Source organism: Erpetoichthys calabaricus, chromosome 18 (genome assembly GCF_900747795.2).
Source record: "Erpetoichthys calabaricus chromosome 18, fErpCal1.3, whole genome shotgun sequence".
Taxonomy (NCBI): domain Eukaryota; kingdom Metazoa; phylum Chordata; class Cladistia; order Polypteriformes; family Polypteridae; genus Erpetoichthys; species Erpetoichthys calabaricus.
In genome coordinates, this window is record NC_041411.2 from 8,075,090 (window position 1) to 8,095,710 (window position 20,621).

Below are 20,621 nucleotides of genomic sequence, written 5' to 3' on the forward strand. Positions count from 1 at the left end.
GCTCTTGTATTAAATTTTACAACCCACTTATTTTGTGATAGGATTATGGAGAGGAAAAGCCCATCTCATGAGATTTGGGTACTGTAATAAGTTTATATGTTTAATATGTCACTGTGCTCTGTACAAAAAATATTTTTTAAATTTGCTTCTTCTCATATGTACAGTTAACACAAAGCCAGATTTAGCACACAGGGGCTCATCATTTAGAACTGCTAGGCAAGCATTTTAAGACAAGACAAGTTAAGAACAACTGTAAATGGGCAACATGCACTATTTCTGTGTGTTAGAATCAGCATGAAATTGTATTATTCATCTAAGTGGGGGCCTGCACATGGAGAAAGAGTATAAAGCCTTGGAACATTGCCCGGTACACCTTTGAAGCCGACAGACGGATGGGAGATAACGTCATCCGATCCTGAAAATCCTTCCAGCGCAGTGACGAAAATGACAGACTGTATACATTGAGCTCCCACTTCAGTAATGGTCTTGTCATGGCTTCCTTTGTTATGCCGCATAAATCGTCATTAAAGAAAGCTAAGTTATTTCTCTTATGTGATTTCTTACCGCCGTATCACTAAGGGAGGGGTATCACCTTTTAATATCATATCTATGTAGTTTCGGGTTATGTAATATGCCGCAATTATAAAAGAACTTATTTCAACCAGGGAGCTAGAGCCCCCTGCTGGATAGAGGTACACAGCAGGAACCAACCTTATGTTAGACCAGGCATACATATGCTCCCATAGTTATTCATACCAGTCTAATGTAGGGATGCTAATTAACGTAATCAGAGTTAAATATCACAATAACTTTGACTAAATGAGCCAGGTTAATATGTCCAGGATAAACCCATATAGACAGAGAGAAATGGCAACCTAATCGGACTGAAATATTAAAACAATGTAGTCTAAATAAACCAGGCTGATATATCCACAAGGAGAACCAACCTAATCAGGGTTAAATATTAAAACAAATCATCCAATTTGGGGTCACATGGTGCCAGAGTGAAGCCCAGTAGTACAAGATGGGAACCACCATGGACAGGGTCCCAGTCCATCATGGGGCACACTCACCCTCACTCTCACTCTCATCCTCACAGAGGCCAAAAATTATAATCACAATTTGACGTAACCTACTTGTCTTTAGTGACGTAGAAGGAAAACTGAAAAATCCACTCAAAATTCCCATATAGACAATGACTGGACAAATTCCAACCCAGGATATGGATCAATGAGCCAACACTAGCAACCACTGCACCACTGTGTTAAAACATCAATAAATATTAAAAAGAGGTTTTGACTTTATAAGCCAGGCTAATGTATTCTGAGAAAACCCCACACACATACAGGGAAACATATCAACACCACAGAGACAGGCCAGAAATCCACCTGGAGCTGTGTGGCTGTAGCCCAAACCCTCTTGTTATTTTGTACAACTAACTTTATTGGTTTCCAGGCTCCCTCTAGTGCACATATACAGTATGAGGGTGACTTCATCATTGTGATAGACATTCAGTATGAATTGGCACATAAAGTTAATTCTTGTCAAGTGAACATGTTCTTTATATGTATGACAAAATCAAATCAAGAAAGAATACTGTGATCTATTGAATACTCTGGCTGACTCATTGCAACTTAGTAAAGCTCTGTCAGACGTACTTGCTTGATTCTTCATACAGCTTTTCCCTGTTTTATTCTCCCTGCTAGGACTTTGTCTGTCCTTATTAAGATCTGTCTCTGATCACCTGACTGTAGCTATTTACCTTTTGCAAAGATGACAGTCAAGCTATGTGGTTTCAGTCCAAGTATAACAAATGGTACTAGAGGTCCTTGTAAGCCAGAACATACCATAGTAAGACTACATGATTTAAACCTCTGCAACACAAAAAGGTGAGCCTCTTCAAAAACATCTACAAATCAAGTTATGTGGATCTACGATATACAAATTTCTCAATAGACCATTCTGATTTAATCAACCTGAGATACTGCTGGCCTGCCCATAACTGAGAAAGTGATTTCAGTACTTGGCCTGGAAGTTATCTTAGCATCGGGTTTAAAAGTTGTAAGAGAGAAAGATAAGAGAAATTAGTCATTAAAAGAAATGTTACCATACAAGTTACACAAAGCATTCTGTCTCACCTAGAACATCTCAAAATTGCTCTGTCACTGTCTCTGTCTTCTCAACAGATCTCTCTACTTCACCCAGTCCAAACGTTGTGGACATCAGATTCATTTTCCCTATAAAGTCGAGGTTTTCAAACTCTTTCATAGAATTATTTCCAGGCCAAGGCAATGAAATGTTCAGGCGCATTCTCATTTGTGAAGCAGCCTTGTGCATTAGTTTGTGCTGGCTGACACAGTGGTACACTAGTTAATGCTTCTGCTACATGGATCTACTGTCCTGGAATTGAATTATATGCCCCGTCAATGTTTGTGTGAAATGTACATGCTCTCCCTGTGTCTACATGCATTTTTTTCAGGGACTTTGGTTTTTCTCCCATTTTAAAAGATGTGCTAGTTAGAGGCGAAGTGGTGGCTCTGAGGCTAGGGATCTACACTGACAATCGGAAGGTTGCCGGTTCGAATCCCGTAAATGCCAAAAAGGGACTCTGCTCTGTTGGGCCCTTAAGCAAGGCCCTTAACCTGCAATTGCTGAGCGCTTTGAGTAGTGAGAAAAGCGCTATAGAAATGCAAGGAATTATTATTATTATTATTAGGTTGTTGATGATTTTAGATTATCCCAGTGTGATTGGGCCTTATGACAGAATGGTGCCCTGCCTGGCGGTGTTTCCATTACCATCCCCTCACAAGCCTGAAACAGAGTAAGCAGGATGGAGACAATTAATAATAAGAGTGTACTATTATTGTGGGTCAGATGTTCTCATTATGTTATTTTAGGCACCACTTAAGTAATAAATAACTGACTCTTATATTTAAACAAAGTTTTAGTATTTAAAATATGGGATCTTCTTACAGTCTGCCCGGGATTGGTTCCTGCCTCGTGCCCTGTGTTGGCTGGGCTTGGCTCCAGCAGACCCCCGTGACCCTGTGTTCGAATTCAGCGGGTTGGAAAATGGATGGATGGATCTTCTTACAGTTGCATAATTGTTCGTTTTCCTTTGACAAAAAATTAAAGTGTTTCCAGGGTTGACTTTCTACTTTTATCTGCCAGAACAAGCTCCAAGTATTTTACAGCCCTGAACTGGAAAAACAAAAGTTAAAAAGGATGGGTTGGGATAACCAAAGTAGTAAAGGAACAGATTGAGACCCATCATCTTTCTTGTCATTCTGTATGTTTAAGTACTGATTCACAAAGTGCATTCAATTGTACTTTGTGTATCTTTAACACATAGTACATTTTTTATTTTCTGAGAGTATTACCCATTTGTTTTGTGCTCTGCAACAGATTTTTACCGCAGTGCGGCACGGTGGCGCAATGGTAGCGCTGCTGCCTCGCAGTAAAAGACCTGGGTTCGCTTCCCGGGTCCTCCCTGCATGGAGTTTGCATGTTCTCCCCGTGTCTGCATGGGTTTCCTCCCACAATCCAAAGTCATGCAGGTTAGGTGCATTGGCGATCCTAAATTGTCCCTAGTGTGTGCTTGTTGTGTGGGTGCGTGCCCTGCGGTGGGCTGCCGCCCTACCCTGGATTTGTTCCTGCCTTGCGCCCTGTGCTGGCTGGGATTGGCTCCAGCAGACCCCTGTGACCCTGTGTTAGGATATAGCGGGTTGGGTAATGGCTGACTGACTGACTGGTCCTTCCCTTCTCTCTCATTTATTTCCAAACATTGTATTAACACAGATACTTAACTTCATTAAGCATATACACAGGTAAAAATGGAGAGCTGGTAGTTCTTTTGCCGTTTGCACCTCGTTATTAACTTAAGAAAACAAACAATTAAAATCTTCATGCAGATATTTAAAACTACAATAGGCAAGTAAGGGTTCTGAGTCATAACAAATGAGTTAAATCAAAATAATTACTAGTTAAATAAATGTGTTCTAATTATAAATTTGGTTACAATTTGGTTTGCAACCACTGTGGGTCTCGAGGACTGGAGTTGAGTAAGAATCTCCGAGTGGGAATTCCGTTGTTATTTGGCTCCAGTACTAATAATAATGCACTAGGTGGCGCACAAGCTCCACCTGTGACACAGGACTCGGCGATTTGTACAAAATACCCTCGCGCCAGTTCAAGTGATCCTATTAAAAGCCAGACAGAGCTTTTCAAACATGTGACACCGGGTGTGATGTGCCAAATTTTGTTTAAAAAAAAAAAAAAGTTCTATAAGACGGCAAAAAGCTGAACTAACAATGTAACTGAAATATATGTCGGTAAATTTGTAAAACTATCCACTGTTTCTCCTAATTCTGATCATTCTTATTTTTTTTTTTAATTCTTTGCAACATCTATTAGATCAGTTTTTTAAATGTGTCAATATTTAAATGCCAAACTTCTTTTGCATGTTAACACCAGATTTGGCTGCAGATGTGCTAAGCCATTTCATTTTTTTAAGTAATAGCCATCCATCCATCCATTATCCAACCCGCTATATCCTAACACAGGATCACGGGGTCTGCTGGAGCCAATTCCAGCCAACACAGGGCGCAAGGCAGGAAACAAACCCTGGGCAGGGCGCCAGCCTACCGCAGTTTAAGTAATATTTTTTAATATAATAATAATATATTTTTTTTTATAAGAACAAGTATTAATGATTTTAAGTTGCTGCCTCGGCCTTATTATAAAACAATGTGGTAGAACAGAGTAACTGTCATATCCTAAAATGTACTAATGATGATGAGTATGATATGTTAGGACTGAAACAGATATGTAATGAACAACTGGACATTGAAACTCGCCAAAACAATCGATTGTGACACATACGTGATAGGGAGCAACACTGAAAAACAAACTGCTTCACAATCCACAAATTTCTCAGGCTGGGACCATAACAGTCTGGCATTTTCGGAACAATTCCAAGGAATAATTTTTTTTAATTTATTTTTGCCTTATCATGGAATGTATTAGTATCATCATCATGTGTCACAGTTTCAGAAAAACAACACGAGTTTTAGGAGAATTCACCGATTACTACAAAAATGAATCCTGCTCTCTCATAGGGTCAAAGTAACAACCCCTGTATTTTATAGGGCACAAGGCTACAATGGAATACCATCCCAAAACTCTTTACAGCTATAGAGGCAAAAATCAATTGTTTGTCTGGATTTTTGTAGTTACTCGTGCTTCTGATTACACACTGAGTGAGTGGCACGACTTAAAGTTTGGCGCCTTAGCCATTAGATCTCATTGTCAACCTCCAAACCAACGTGTTCGTAAGGTGGCAGAGGGAAGCCTAAAACTGCACCCTAAACTGGGTTGAGTATGAAAATAGGGAGATGGTGATAAACAGTATAACAAATAAAACATGAAACTGAAATAATTTGAACGGAGAAATTCAGATGCAGAAATTGTTTATTAGTTCTTTTTGGTAGTTGATGACATAATTAAGATTTGCAGAATGTGTCACACACTGATCAGAAATAAAATAATGAATAAATTCCTTTCAATAAAGTAGCCTTCTAAGAATGTTATTTTTGTTTTGTGTGTGTGTGGTCATTTCCTTCAATACGCGATTTGGGCAAATAAATGTGTAAGCGTGACACTGCGCAAAGTCCAGAAACTGTTGGGAACAAGGATTTGACAGAATAGTCAAAAGAGTTCGTATCGAAAAGTGGCGGACGGGCAGGCAATGAGACAACACGGCTTTGCGTGCGCATGCGTTGGACCGCCCATTTCATGAGTTGACTGAGCTGCCAGAGTCTTTCTGCCTGCGTCATTTCACGCCGGGATTTGTCGTACAAGGTCGTCAAGTGCAGAATAAGGCACAGACAGAGTATTCTTGTAACTCCATAAGAACCTACTTCATCTGTCATGGCCAGGGGCAGTCGTAGTAGACCTTCTGCTTCTCATAGGTGAGTTGTTCTGTTCACGTGGGTATTGAGTACTTTTGGTGCCCACCGTAGCAGTAAAGTACAGAATGTGTCCCCCTCCTGTGCAGGGAGCCATAATTACCGCAAGTGCGTGTTGAGCAGAGGTCGCAGAGATTCGACCCTTGTAAGCAGGCTAACCGTTACAACGCTTCAGCGACTTTTCTGGAAGTTCAAGAGAAAATGCAGTCATCGGTCCAACAGTGTTCTGCGTTCTGAATGAATTTCTAAAGTGTACAGTTTGTGGCAACATGAATTGGCAAGTTTAATAGCCAGATGTTCTTGCTGTACATTATAGCTTATTCATGAGTTTACTAACGTGTGACAAAACTTTATAAATTATTATGTAATCATTCTAGGAGTCCATATAAGAAGATTTGGTTTGTTTTTTAATTCTTAACTTACAGATTTAAAACATTCAGTTTACCCAGTCGTTATTAATCAGAATACGTTTTGTAGGGTAAAGTCTTTTACATTTTAATACCAAACTGATAAAGAAATTTATTAGCAGAAAGGAGTCTGTTGTACTCTCTGACACCATACCACAAGAATAAAGAATAAGTGCACTTTGGAAATAGGAGAAAACCTTAATTGAAGCATAATCTATTACAGAGTGGAAACATATTTATAGTAAGCATTACTAAATATGGATCACCAGTTTTTGTTGAAATATTTCACTTAGGGAAGGCCATTGACACTGTGACAATAACAACCCTATAAAAGTATTTTAAGTGTCCGGTTGCTGTTAGGAGTAAGCAGCACCAATCGGATTACCTTGGTATTGGTTTCTGGATTAACCTCTGTGTTGGAGGAATCTAGATGAAGTGTAAAGTGATTTGTTACTTTAATTTCAGCACTGTTGCCTTTTCAGACATTTGTCATCTACTGATATCTATAAAAATCAGGTGGTTGTAGAGGCCATTAAAATCACAGATCTTTATTCATGTTATAAACCTTACAGAAAAAAATGGTGCAGGTTTCACTTTCTAGTACAACATGTGTGATTAATAGATATCACTTTATTTGTCCCCAGGAGAAATGTGTTTTTTACAGAGGCTGCATACATAAATATAATATTATGACTGACAACAAGCTCCCTCTCAAGTAAACAACAGAATGACTAAAAGAAAGAAAATTTCTGACTTGGTTACATATAAAAAGTGCATTCATAGTGAGGCATTATAAAGGCATATTGCCATTACTATAAAGGAACCCGAGTTGTGTTTCTGCTGAATAGTTTGTTGAATGAAAGTCTCCAGTGTTAGAGAGTGGATGAGCAGCATTGTTCATAACATTGTTCATTGTGTAGCATATTGTAAATACAATATAAATGAGTTCCATTAACAGGCTGCAGGGAGTTAGAGCCAACCCTATTGGTACTACTCACCAGGTGGTGGCACATTCTATGGCACACTCACAATTCACCCTTTTTTCATATCAGAATAATTTAGACATAAATTAACTTAACATACATGTCTTTGAATGAGGGAAGACACCTAAATCTCTGCAGAAAACTCAGAGACTGGGACTTAAACCCGGGTTCGTAGAACTGTGAAGAAACAGCACTAACTTCTAAACCACTAGATAGAGATAGATAAATAGATACTTTATTAATCCCAAGGGGAAATTCACATACTCCAGCAGCAGCATATACTGCTTCATCTATGCCTTCAATTAGAAATGATGGTTGACATTTTGTAAAATCATTTATCCTCAGTAGCACAGGTCACAACATCTTGAATAAATCACTGTAAATTGATGGTAAGATCATAGCAGACCAAACAATGCAGAATTCTTTAATTTCTGATTTGAAGAATAGGATTGTACTGACAGGCGGCACGGTGGCGCAGTGGGTAGTGCTGCTGCCTCGCAGTTAGGAGACCCGGGTTCGCTTCCCGGGTCCTCCCAGTGTGGAGTTTGCATGTTCTCCCCATGTTTGCATGGGTTTTCTCCCACAGTCCAAAGACGTGCAGGTTATGTGCATTGGTGATTCTAAATTGTCCCTAGTGTGTGTGTGCCCTGCGGTGGGCTGGTGCCCTTCCCGGGGTTTGTTTCCTGCCTTGTGTCCTGTGTTGGCTGGGATTGGCTCCAGCAGACCCCCATGACCCTGTAGTTAGGATGTAGCGGGTTGGATGATGGATGGATGGATTTTACTGACGATTATTCAGATTTCTTTTAGTACTTTAGTACTGATTCACCAGCAGTTCTTCTGCTTGCCATTTTTCCAAATGTGGGTATCTGTTTAATGCGTAGAAGGAATATCAGTATCAGTATGCTGCTGGTGGAGTACTGTATGTGAATTTCCCCTTGGGAATTAATAAAGTATCTATCTATCTACCTATCTACAATAGCAAGAAAGATTTCAGAAAATGCACGACAAGTTATCTTTTATGCAGCATAATTTAATTACAGGCACATATCAATTTTTTGAAATTCAGCTTACTCTTTCCAGTGCTGGACATCTCACAAAGGAACTTTGATTTCTGTGACAAACTGGCATATCATATCCTGGTTGCAATGTGCTGTTTGAAAAGTGCTATTTGCCTGTTTTTAGCTGAGATGATGGATCACCTAATGCATATCTTGTGTTTTCCCCCTAGCCACTCTGCTCCTTCTGCACCCACTGTTCAGCCAGCTCATGCACCTCCATCTGCTGTGGCTGCGGCCTCCTCTCAGCCAAAGCAGCCAGGCCTCATGGCGCAGATGGCCACCACGGCAGCAGGTGTGGCCGTAGGATCAGCAGTGGGCCATGTTGTTGGTGGTGCTCTGACTGGAGCCTTCAGTGGCAGTAGTACCTCAGAGCCAGTGAAATCAGGGGCACCACAGGTAAATCAGTCTGGTCATATAAGGTTTGTTTTTAAATGAATAAATCAGCCGCAACCTGCATGTGCAACTTTTTAAACTACATTTTGATTAGATTTTATTAATTATTGCCACATTTATTATGTTTTTGTATTCGTCAGATTTGTTGTTTTATTACATTTGGAGAAGTTTAAACACTCTGGGTCTGTGCTCAGTGAAGATGGCTTCTATGAGAACAAGTAAAGATTAAGTAAAATGTGGCAGGTGAAATTTAGACCGCTGCAGTGTAGAATTTAAGAAGTCGCATTTTAATGAACAGCACACCTAAATCCACAGGAAGTGCAGTAAGTGACAGCAGTAATGTACCTTAATCATGTGCAGAAGAAAGTGTGGGTGGGTGGGAAAGTTCACCAGTATAATCCATTATCACTACTGTATGTTTCATTTGGAATATATTACTGCTTGAAACAAATGAATTGAAATTAATAAAAAGTTTAACGAAAACGAGTGTTTATTAAATATGAATGGTAGATTGTTTTGTATTGTTTCCTGTGATAAATTTGCTTTTTCTCATTTGGTTCTTTACCATTTTCTTATTACTTTTAATGTGACATGATGGATAGACAAATTGTGACCATTCTGTACTTCTCTTTTTTAACTCTTTTTAATCTCTTAGGATGTGCCCAGGCAGTCTGGTTATCAGCAGCCCCCAAACCCTTGCCACTTTGAGGTAAAACAGTTCTTGGATTGTGCCACCAACCAGAATGACCTTTATCTCTGCGAGGGATTCAGTGAAGCACTTAAGCAATGCAAATACACCCATGGTAAACCTTTAACTTCTACAAAAGTGTCTTTTATTCGCCTCTAATCTCTGGTAAAGAGGCTAAGCATTAATTTGTTCTTGTTGCAGTTTTGTAGTTATTAAAAAAAACTTTCTTTTGTAACCTATATGGTATGCTACATAATGAAATATAAGATGATGTAACTTTTGTATTAACTGGTCAGCTGAAGTACTCCTTGTATATGGTATATTTTAAAGTGGAAAGAATTCTGTTGTTGAATTTCAAAGCCATTCTTAGTTGTCCAGTATTTCATTTTGAGGATTAAAAAGCTCAGATTTTTCTCTGTTATAGTTAATATGCCAGATGTGATTGTCTCTTCAATAAAGAGTTTTTTTTTAAATTAATATGACATTAAGTCATTTGAATCCTAAATATAAAAATGAAGTAGCAAAGCACACAATATTTGACATACCATTCTGGAAGCTTTGTGAAAGGAAACGGTTATGGAAATCTTACTAATGTTCGCACTAGGATGCCTTGTCTGCAGTATTATTTACCTTTCTCCTGACTACTCACTTTTGTTAACCCCTCATTGTTTGTCTCTGCAGGTTTGCCATCTGTCATATGATGTGAGATTAAATTCAGCAATGGTGAAAGGAAAATGAATGTAATCTGGAACTGGCTTACCATAATGTTAGATTTTAGCAGCATCCATCTTTCCTTTTTCTGGTAGTTTTATTTCAATTGCTCTTTGTACAGGAAGTTATAAATTATGTGAACTGGATAGTACAAGTATTTATTGCATTTGTACCTTTTATGTGTGTTTACATTAACTTCTGGCTTTTAGAAAATTATAATTTAAACAAATCTGCCCTAATTGTTTGTGTTCTTATTTATGTTGATTATATCCACACTTGTGTAGTTGTCATGGTTTCAGTATGTATATTCTAACTTCAGTAGACTAACTGTAATATGTAATAATACTGCAGAACAATAACAACATTTATTTATATAGCACATTTTCATACAAATAATGTAGCTCAAAGTGCTTTACATAATGAAGAAAAGAGAACTAAAAGACAAAGTAAGAATTAGAATAAGACAACACTAATTAACATAGAATAAGAATAAGGAGGAATAGGGAGGACAGAAAAAACAAAAAAAAAACTCCAGATGGCTGGAGAGAAAAAATAAAATCTGCAGGGGTTCCAGGCCACGAGACCACCCAGCCCCCTCTGGGCATTCTACCTCACATAAATGAACAGTTCTCTTTGTATTTAGGGTTCTCATGGAAGGACTTGATGATGATGGTCATGCAGACTTCTGGCTTTTAATCCATCAATGTTGGAACATCACGGTGCTTTGATTAGGTGGTGGTGGCGCAGATCGCCACCACAGAAAACCAGGAAAAGAAACAGAAGAGAGAGTAGGGGTTAGTACAGATTTTAGAGCCACCATGAATAGTTATTATAATGAATTGAATGTACAGAGCATCAGGATTAAACTAAGATGAAGTTATGAGAAAGCCATGTTACAGTAATGTGTTTTCAGCAGTTTTTTAAAGTGCTCCACTGTATTAGCCTGGCGAATTCTTATTGGCAGGCTATTCCAGATTTTAGGTGCATAACAGCAGAAGGCCGCATGCCCGCCTCACCACTTCTTTTCAGTTTAACTCTTGGAATTCCAAGCAGACACTCATTTGAGGATCTGAGGTTACGATTTGGAATATAAGGTGTTAGACATTCCGATATATAAGATGGAGCGAGATTGTTTAAGGCTTTGTAAATCATAAGCAGTATTTTAAAGTCAATTCTGAATGACACAGGTAACCAGTGTAGTGACATCAAAACTGGAGAAATGTGCTCGGATTTTCTTTTCCTAGTTAGGATTCTAGCAGCTGCATTCTGCACTTGTTGCAAACGATTTATGTCTTTCTTGGGTAGTCCTGAGAGGAGTGCGTTACAGTAATCTAGATGACCGAAAACAAAAGCGTGAACTTATTTCTCAACATCTTTCAGTGATATAAGAGGTCTAACTTTTGCTATGTTTCTTAAGTGAAAAAATGCTGTCCTAGTGATCTGATTAATATGCGATTTTAAAATTCAGGTTACAGTCAACAGTTACCCCTAAGTTCTTTACCTCCGTCTTGACTTTTAATCCTAATGCATCAAGTTTATTTCTAATAATCTTATTGCCAATCACTAAAATTTCTGTTTTCTCTTTATTTAGCTTGAGAAAATTACTGTTCATCCATTCAGAAATACAAGTAAGACATTGTGTTAGTGAAATAACAGGGTCATCGGGTGCAATTGATAAATACAGCTGCGTGTCATCAGCATAGCTGTGGTAACTCACGTTGTGCCCCGAGATAATCTGACGTAACTGCAGGATGTAGATTGAGAAGAGCACCGGACCCAGGATAGAGCCTTGTGGAACACCATATAGGATATCATGTGTCTTTGAGTTGTAATTACCACAACTAACAAAGAATTTTCTCCCTGCCAGGTAGGATTCAAACCAATTTAAGACACTGCCAGAGAGGCCCACCCATTGACTAAGGCGATTTCTAAGAATATTGTGATCAATGGTGTCAAATGTGGCACTCAGATCTAAGAGGATGAGAACAGATAAATGGCCTCTGTCTGCATTTACCCGCAAGTCATTTACTACTTTAACGAGTGCAGTTTCTGTGCTGTGATTTGTTCTTAAACCTGACTGAAATTTATCAAGAATAGCAGGTTTATTGAGGTGGTCATTTAACTGCATAATGACTGTCCTCTCTAAAATTTTACTTAAGAAAGGCAGGTTAGAAATTGGTCTAAAATTTTCAAAAGCAGAGGGGTCAAGATTATTTTTCTTGAGTAGAGGTTTAACTACAGCAGTCTTAAGACAGTCTGGGAAGACCCCCATATCTAATGACGAGTTTACTTTGTGAAGAATATTATAAATTAGCACGCCTGATACTTCTTTGAAAAAACTTGTTGGTATTGGGTCAAGGACGCAAGTGGAGGGTCTCAGTTGAGAAATTATTTTATGTAAATCAGGTAAATCTATCCTGATAGATTAATAGACTTAAAGAATGATAGCTGCAAAATATTTTGATTGTAGTGCTATCTAGAAAATGTTCTGTTGATCGGTTAGTATAATTAAAGTAGTATGGAATCCAATATATTTAAAAAATATAGTTTTATAATTTTTTCTATGTGCACTTAAAGCAGGTTGCTGGTGAAAACTGGGAAATGAACTAAAGAGTCCTAATTTCTACAGACCTGGGCTACTTCATGTATTTATTAATTGAACCTTATGATCAATGAATTACTTTTAAAACTGTAATATAAATTGTGGATTAATAAATCTGTAGTGGGCTGGCGCCCTGCCCGTGGATTGTTTCCTGCCTTGCGCCCTGTGTTGTCTGGGATTGGCTCCAGCAGACTCCCATGACCCTGTAGTTAGGATATAGCGGGTTGGATAATGGATGGATGGATTAAGAAATTGATACTATCTACTGAGGTACGTTTGGAAAGCCTTTATATCAAAAAGGATTTTATTGTATATTTTCAATACACAAATATGTCACAACATTATTCATTAAAAATAAAAGTTAATACATTTAAAAAAAATTGGTTGGGTCTTATGTTGAAATGCTGACCAAACTGAATTGAACTGTACTACTTTGCAAACCTTGACTGAACTGAACTGCTACATTTTATTCTGGTGATGGGGCAAACAAACCAAAGTTTGACATACTGCTGGTGCAGATTAGGGTTATAAGGTCAGACTGGAAGGAATGTTCGGGGGCACTGGGCTGTGGAATGGACTGCCACTCGGTCTGGAAGGAATTTTATTACCAGTTCTAAAGTGTCAAGTTGAGTGAAGTGAAACATGAATGGGAATTGTAAAGAGTTGAACACCAAGATGTGCTGTAGGAAAAGAAAACTAGAAGCACACAACATACTTAAATGGAAAAAGTATCTACTGTATGGGTGTATGTATGTATATGAATATATATATATATATATTATATATATAATCGTACAAAATTTAATTTTTAACCCTTCTTTGGAATTATACTCAATATGGAAAAGGTGCTATATAGTAAGGCGCATTTATATTATATATTGCAATACTACACTACTTGGAATCCACTTTGTTCAATTGTTACATTTTTATAAATGAACAAGTAAAAAATGTTTATAGATGGGTAAATGCAGCTTAAAATTATATTTAAAATATTCTGCATCATATTTCCAGAATGACAGGTAGTACGCTTTGATGCCATTCTAAAACATAGTATTTGTAAAAACGTAAAAAAAAGACATTTCAAAAAGGACTTTAAACGAGATACGGTGTAATGGGGATTTAATAGTTCCTTTACCCTTTACAGTATTGTATTTTATGACTTTCAATTCTTTATACTCATTTGTCCTTAGTCTTAACGTTTTATTTAATTACGCTTGGTTCTTTATTATTATGCTTAAGATGGTTAATTATATTGAAAGATGCGCTTCACCGGTTATAACGTATTAATTTAATAAATTGAAAGTGAAATCCAACAAGGACTAAGTTAAGTTATTGAACTTGACCCTGTCAGGAGAAGCACGTGACCGTCGCTGAGCGATGCCGTTACTTCCTCCTGGAGGCGTGTAGAGCGGCCGGCTCATTTATTGGACGGTGGAGCTCAGTCGGCAGTTGCCACTTGTGTATTGTCTTCTTCTAACCTCGTCATGCCTTTTTTAGACCTTGAAAGCAACATTCCCGCCACCAGGTTCACCGACGACTTTGTTAAAAAGCTCTGCTCCTCTGCAGCCGAGATATTATCAAAGCCCAAGGAGGTACGTTAAAGAGAGCGGAGGGTTAATCTTTGTGCCAAAGCGCAACTTCGTGAAATCACTGCTAAACGTAAAGTCAGCAAAGGTGAAGGTAGACGGTGTTGCACTTTATGCCTTATTTTTGTTGTTTAGTGTTCTATAATCGATTTGTAAAAAAAGAACAATCTGGGCGATGAATTACAAAGTGCCGCGTAAAAGTAGGGTGCGGTTGGTGTCGCCTTGTGATTTAACTCGTCGTGCTGTAATCATTAAGCCGGTCTTGAATGGTCAGTGCAGTCATGTGATTCGTGAAATGAAGCAGAACTCCTATAGAGCTATCAATCTGAAATTTCACTTCACTATATTTTATATGGTAAAATATAATTTCATTTTAGAAATTCATTATCCTCCATGCCTCTGACAAAAAGTGTACAGCATTACATACTTTAAATTTAAATAAAGAGCAAATCCAATGCATTAATCCATACAGTGACTGTTGGGCCAGCGATCTTTGCCATATACATACTTAATAAAATTGAAATAACAAAATTGACTATATAATACACTTTCATTAAAATAAACAGTAACTCTTTGAATAATAGCTTAAACACAATATGGAGCCAGTCTCTGATAGTCTCCCAATATGTTCTTTGTGTCAAGAGACTGCATTTTCTTTAGCCCTCATATTCTCTGATTATTATAACTCTGAATGTAATTCTCATATTTTCTCATAGAGGATCAATGCAGTAGTGAAGGCTGGGCTGCCAATGCAGATCGGGGGCTCCATGGAACCCTGTGTCATCCTCACAGTTTCGGCAGTTACTGTGGTGAGCACAGCTGAGCTGAACAAGGAGCACAGTGCCAAATTCTTCCAGTTCCTCATGAAGGAGCTACAGCTGAGTGAAGACAGGTGAGTGTTAAGAGATACACAAGCTCCTTGGTTAACAGTGACTGGCAGCTAGCTACATGGTGATGGTTCAACAGTGATCCTACCAAACTCAAATTAAATTGTTGATGCATGCTGGAAATTGAATTTTCTTACCTTGTTAAAGGAATGTGTGCCATTAAGGGTGTCACCTTCAAGTCTTTTGTCTTTTAGAACAGTAAGTTGTTACTGAGTGTTTGATGATGGCACCCTTGGAAATCGCATTTGTATAATGATATCATTTTCCAATATGTGTTTTTTGGGATTGTTAAACCTTTTTTTTTTGTATTTACTTGGGGTACTGTCACCACATATTAGCTATTAGGGGTGAAGGGTGAAAGAGACATTTAGCCAGTAAGGGGCAGGTGATGATTAGAAGGTCAGAATGGATAAGGTCCTAGTGGGCAGTTTAGCCAGGATATTGGGGTACACCCCACTTTTTACAAGGGATGCTCGGGTATATTTTATGACCACAGAGAGTAAAAAACTGTTTTATGCCCATTTGAAGGATGTTGCCAATATTTACTGCACTAGGGCATTGGGATCAACACACACACACAGACAATGGAGTAAGCATCGCCTGATGGCCTCACTAACATGTTTTCCAGCAGCAACCCAAGCTTTCCCAAGTTGGTCTGCCATCCAAGTGCTTGCAGGGCCCGAACATGCTTAGTTCTGGTGGATTACCTGTTCTGAAGTGCAGGGGGTATGGCTGCTGGTTGAGATAGTCGCTGAGATATGTCCTTGAAGTTCTGGTTCCTGTTAGCAGTGCAGCATTATGTAAAAAAACAACCACAGTTTGAGTTCTTACCTCAGTCAGTGAATGTGGCTTTTTGGTTCTTAATTGGATTTCCTTATTTATACAGAACTGCCATAATCAGTGGAGGGCTTAGAGCATTTTTAGATATATACTCAAAGAATATTCTAGTTTCCAAAAATATGCACATGATGATTAATGTTTTGGCAGCTCTGCTCCTCAAAAAAGTAACCAGACAGAGTTAAATGTAATCCTAAACTAATAATTAATTTGGAATGGTATCTCCCGGTTAAATCAAAACTTGTTATTATCTTAATTATTCTGAAATTAATGTTTTTAGGGGAGTAAGTGGAATGTAATTTTTTTTTCTCTATTATTAAAGGTTTGTATTATATTATTAAAATTAAAATCAAACATGTAGTATTGTTACTATGCTTATAAAAGACAGGTCAGGGTCACTTTTGTTAGCTTCTTGTTTTATCATTTAAAAATGCTTAATATCAGAAATATAGCACTATTGTATTTAATTAATGTCTTTTTTTTGTGTGCCTTATTTTGACAGGATTGTTCTGCGTTTTTGTCCTCTGGAAACCTGGCAGGTCGGGAAGAAAGGAACTGTTATGACTTTCCTTTAGAAGCCTGAATTCACAAGATAGAATACTAAAGCAAATAAAAGCCCTCATAGGGAATCTCTTGTAAAACTGAAATAAGTGAAAAATGTTAAGAGTGCCTTCGCTGTGTATTAAAGCAAACACAAATATTTGGTTAAAAAGAAAGGCTTCCTACACTTCATTTGAATTTGCAGGTAAAGTAATCAAGAAAAACATATTCTAGTAAGCAATTTAATGTGTGTAAAACATTCACGATTGGACCCAAAGTTGTTTAGCTTCATTATTGAGTTGTTCAAATAGCACCATTCTTAGTCTATGATTGAATTGTAAAGACAGAGTTAGGTGTCTTGGAAAAACACTATTTGGCATAAATGATTTAAAGAACACTATATTGGTAAAGAAGGTTACACTTTCAGTCATTAATATGCTAAGCCCTTTAAGGTGTGGGCATAGGCTGATGTTTAAGGAAATGCTGACTTCATTAAATCTTATCTGTATGTGAACAGCTGTATGATTCTCCATAAAGCTTACTCTAATAAGATGTGGGATATTCAAATTGTATTTGTCAATGTTTAGAAACCAATAATGTGGATCATAAAAAAACTTTTTTACACATAGGAAGGGTGAATAACAGTTCATTACATTTCCAGAACAACTTGTTTGTTACATATTGTATCTTAGGACTGCAGAAACGCTGGGTGTTTGGTTAGGGTAATGCTTTCTCACCTAGCCGAGATAAATCCTTGTTCCATCACAATTCGTGGGTGCATATTTATCATTTGCCACAAATTATGAATGTGTGACATTAGAAAGGCCAGAGCACTCCACCAATGCAGCTATTACCTGCTTCAAAGTTTGAGTCTTCCCTGCCATACAGAAAAGAAGTGGATAAGTTTGTTGCACAAAGAGAATTGTCTGTGGTTAAAATAAGTAAGCTCCCCTTTGCAGTGCAGCACGTTTTATTACATTGTTTTTTGTTAGAAGAAGAACTATGTATACCTGTCCACTCTGTTCTCCCCTGTATAAACCCAACATCTACTGATGGTAACTTGTATTAAAACCTTGCTCCAGAACTTCTAGGATACCCTGTTTAGGTATATTTTTAATCTCCATTATGTATTACTTTCTTGCCTAAACTAATAATTTGACTCTTCTCTCTATTTTGGGATCCATAATGGTTTAATACCTGTTTCAGTTATTCTCTCAGATCATTTTTAAGCACCTCAAAGAATCCCAACAAACTGCATTGTCTTCCCAATATAAAAAAAAAAGTAATTTCTGTTGTATTCTAATCAACCACGGTGTTGGAATTTTTATGAAAGGCACTTTGATATTGTATGTGATGTGTATAAACTGTTTTCTTTGCAAGGAAACCATGACTAGATTATGCCATAGTTCATGATGTTGGAGTGGAATGGTTTTGGAAGAGCAATACACAAAACTGCTTTTTAATAATTGTACAGAAGGGGCATTGTAGGAGCTGAATTCCTGCTGTAGGACCCAGGTTTGAATCCCAGCTCGATAGCATTCTGTGTAGTGTTAGCATATTCTTGCACTACTGATATAGATTTCCTCCAAGGATTACAGTTTCCTTTCACATTGCAAAGATGGTGATATTAAAAACAGCATTGCATGCTGTAACAGCTTGGCCTACTGTGGAAGGCTGGATTCAATGATTCCAATTATGATGGTGGGAAAAAAGCAAGTTCACAAAAATGGACCCAGAAATAAAAGAATAGGCAGGTAAAAAAATTGATGGGTGGCTAAAAATATGCAATAAAATACTGCATTCTAATATTTTAATTTCATAAATCAGAAGTATAGTATGTTATGGAGGAAACAGGACTGAAAAAGGATTTGATGACTTAATAATTGACAATATGTGAAATGCACTAGAGCTAGGCACTTTTGAAGACTATGTGCAGGCTTTTCATGTCTTTTTCCTCTGGGAAATCTAATGTGACTAAACTGCCACAACACAAGTAGCTGAGACGCTCCAGCCTATCTTTGCTGTATCTAGCACACTGCAGAAAATAAAATATAATAAGTACACTTGATTTAAAAAGCAGATTGGGTGTGGTGTTGTAATCCAGTGGTTCTCAAGATCTGCCCAAGGGATGCCTGGAGGCTGCGAGTTCTCGTTCTGACCATTTCCCCTATCACTCAAGTCAATTTCCTTTGATATCATTAATTACTGCTAGTTTTTTTTCCTTTTATTTTGAACTTAGACTCGTTGTTGGAAATTAAGACATTCGATTTTTTAAAAAGCTTACTTTGCATTTTTTTAAATTCACTTTCAAGGTTTTTTGCTTTCGTTATTGTATGTGAATGGAAATAATAATGAGCAGACATCATGCAAAATGACTCTAAATGGAGTACTGTAACTACTTTCGTGTTGCGCATCCGTGTAGGTATTAAGCTATCTAAATAACCAGAAAATTAAGCAAACACAAAGGAAAATGTTCATTCTTGACCATCTAACACATAAATGACTGCTTCTTTCCGTTGTATTTCTGGATAAAAGCAAAAAAGAAAAAAAAACGGAAAACAGCAGCTTACTAAATTACGATACGAGAACCAATGGGCTGGGACGAAAACCTGTAACAGGAGGCGCCCTGAACTGCAATCTAGAGAACAGTCTGCCACACTGAGAGACAAGCCCCGAACAGTCGACCACCAGACAAAGGTGGAAAAATGCATTCGTGTTCACTGGTGAGAAAACACGATCAGACTTTCAACGAGGGATTACGTTCGAGGCTTCCATCACTTATTTGTTGTGAAAATTTACAAGAAATCTAAGTGTATGACAAACATTCATACATTTAAAAACCCCCAGAGGGTGCACAAATGCTTTGAGAACGTAAACTCCAAAATTAAAAATACCTAACCTCCGAAGCGGGATTTATTTTTGAGAGTGATTAATTTCAGTGCGGACGTCCATCGTATGATGCTTCACAGGAAACGTCGAAAGCTAAATCTCGACCAAAACACAGACTGAACAAATAAGTACATGCATAACATCGGTCTGTATCATTCATTTGTGTTTGCCCGCGCCAATAGATGCATTTTATCCAGACTGTTATTCCACGCGCGCTGTTGGCAAGCTCTTTAATAAGAGGGCGTGTGATTGGTCCTGCCCTTGCCGGCACCGCTCATCCAATAGAAAGGCTTATTGCTGCAGGTAAACGCACTCCTCATCCTGAACGTAGGATGTGACCGGTAGGATTTGTCTTTCTGTAGTATTGGGTGTTTACTTACGTTTTGATAATGAATTCTAGTTATCACTTAATAATAAAGGTATAAACATGCGCCAAGAGAATTTTCAAATGCATTATGTATACTTGAAAGTGTAAGCTAGATACGCACAGCGTTAACACCCGTACAGATGAATTGAAAACAAAACGCTTACGACTGTCAAACCCGGCCTTTTGCATCGTTTGCTGCAGGACTCGCATTCTCTCGCGACTTTTGAGTGGTTTTTACTGTCTGGCATTTCATAGGAAGTCAGAATTGTCGCTTTAGACCGTTCAACGTGCCGTTGGGTATCCTTAAGTTGAAGGTTTGCAGGTTTCTAGGGTAGGCTCTGCTGCTTATTCCACTCATCCGACATCCACTATCAAAAGGGACTTAGGATATACATAATGAAGTCGTGATAGGCGACATACACAAAGCGAGATTGTAATGCTCTTAGGGATTCCTTAATGCGACAAAGACCAATAAAATAACAGAATTCAATGAGAATCAGTAAATGGACGGGTACTGTTAACTGTTCGCTTAACTTTTGAATGCAAAACAGAGATTGGATGCTGATAACTTGATGATGACGCCCTGTTCTTGCCCAGAGCTTTTTACAGTACCCTGTGTGCGGGTGTGTGCATGCATATATATATATATATATATATATATATATATATATATATATATATCCATTTTCCAACCCGCTGAATCCGAA

At 37.9% G+C, this 20,621-nt stretch overlaps 3 protein-coding genes across 6 annotated transcripts in view; all 3 read left to right on the plus strand.

Moving 5' to 3' along the window:
* Positions 1-5,802: 5,802 nt before the first annotated feature.
* Positions 5,803-10,441, plus strand: chchd10 (coiled-coil-helix-coiled-coil-helix domain containing 10). The gene is made up of 3 exons (XM_051921345.1): positions 5,803-5,969; positions 8,585-8,810; positions 9,463-10,441. The coding sequence occupies exons 1-3, from the start codon at positions 5,929-5,931 to the stop codon at positions 9,652-9,654; spliced, it is 459 nt and encodes a 152-aa protein (XP_051777305.1). The 5' UTR covers positions 5,803-5,928; the 3' UTR covers positions 9,655-10,441.
* A 3,759-nt stretch (positions 10,442-14,200) lies between these two features.
* ddt (D-dopachrome tautomerase) lies at positions 14,201-17,210 on the plus strand. The gene is made up of 3 exons (XM_028824632.2): positions 14,201-14,400; positions 15,111-15,286; positions 16,621-17,210. The coding sequence occupies exons 1-3, from the start codon at positions 14,293-14,295 to the stop codon at positions 16,691-16,693; spliced, it is 357 nt and encodes a 118-aa protein (XP_028680465.1). The 5' UTR covers positions 14,201-14,292; the 3' UTR covers positions 16,694-17,210.
* Positions 17,211-19,821: 2,611 nt separating this feature from the next.
* The window catches only part of cabin1 (calcineurin binding protein 1), a 106,660-nt gene continuing 105,860 nt past the window's right edge, over positions 19,822-20,621 (plus strand). For 3 of the 4 annotated variants that reach the window (XM_051921338.1, XM_051921339.1, XM_051921341.1), the window contains exon 1: positions 19,822-19,888. The gene's annotated coding sequence lies outside the window, so the exon portion shown is untranslated. The remainder of the gene's footprint in view (positions 19,889-20,621) is intronic. The other variant, XM_028824567.2, reaches the window with a different exon arrangement.

Excerpts from the sequence above, each read along its gene's own strand:
- chchd10 (XM_051921345.1), top strand. The coding sequence starts at position 5,929 with ATGGCCAGGGGCAGTCGTAGTAGACCTTCTGCTTCTCATAG. Across the intron at positions 5,970-8,584 it reads AGACCTTCTGCTTCTCATAG|CCACTCTGCTCCTTCTGCAC; the intron begins GTGAGTTGTTCT and ends TTTTCCCCCTAG. Across the intron at positions 8,811-9,462 it reads TGAAATCAGGGGCACCACAG|GATGTGCCCAGGCAGTCTGG; the intron begins GTAAATCAGTCT and ends TTAATCTCTTAG.
- ddt (XM_028824632.2), top strand. The coding sequence starts at position 14,293 with ATGCCTTTTTTAGACCTTGAAAGCAACATTCCCGCCACCAGGTTCACC. Across the intron at positions 14,401-15,110 it reads TATTATCAAAGCCCAAGGAG|AGGATCAATGCAGTAGTGAA; the intron begins GTACGTTAAAGA and ends ATTTTCTCATAG. Across the intron at positions 15,287-16,620 it reads CTACAGCTGAGTGAAGACAG|GATTGTTCTGCGTTTTTGTC; the intron begins GTGAGTGTTAAG and ends TTATTTTGACAG.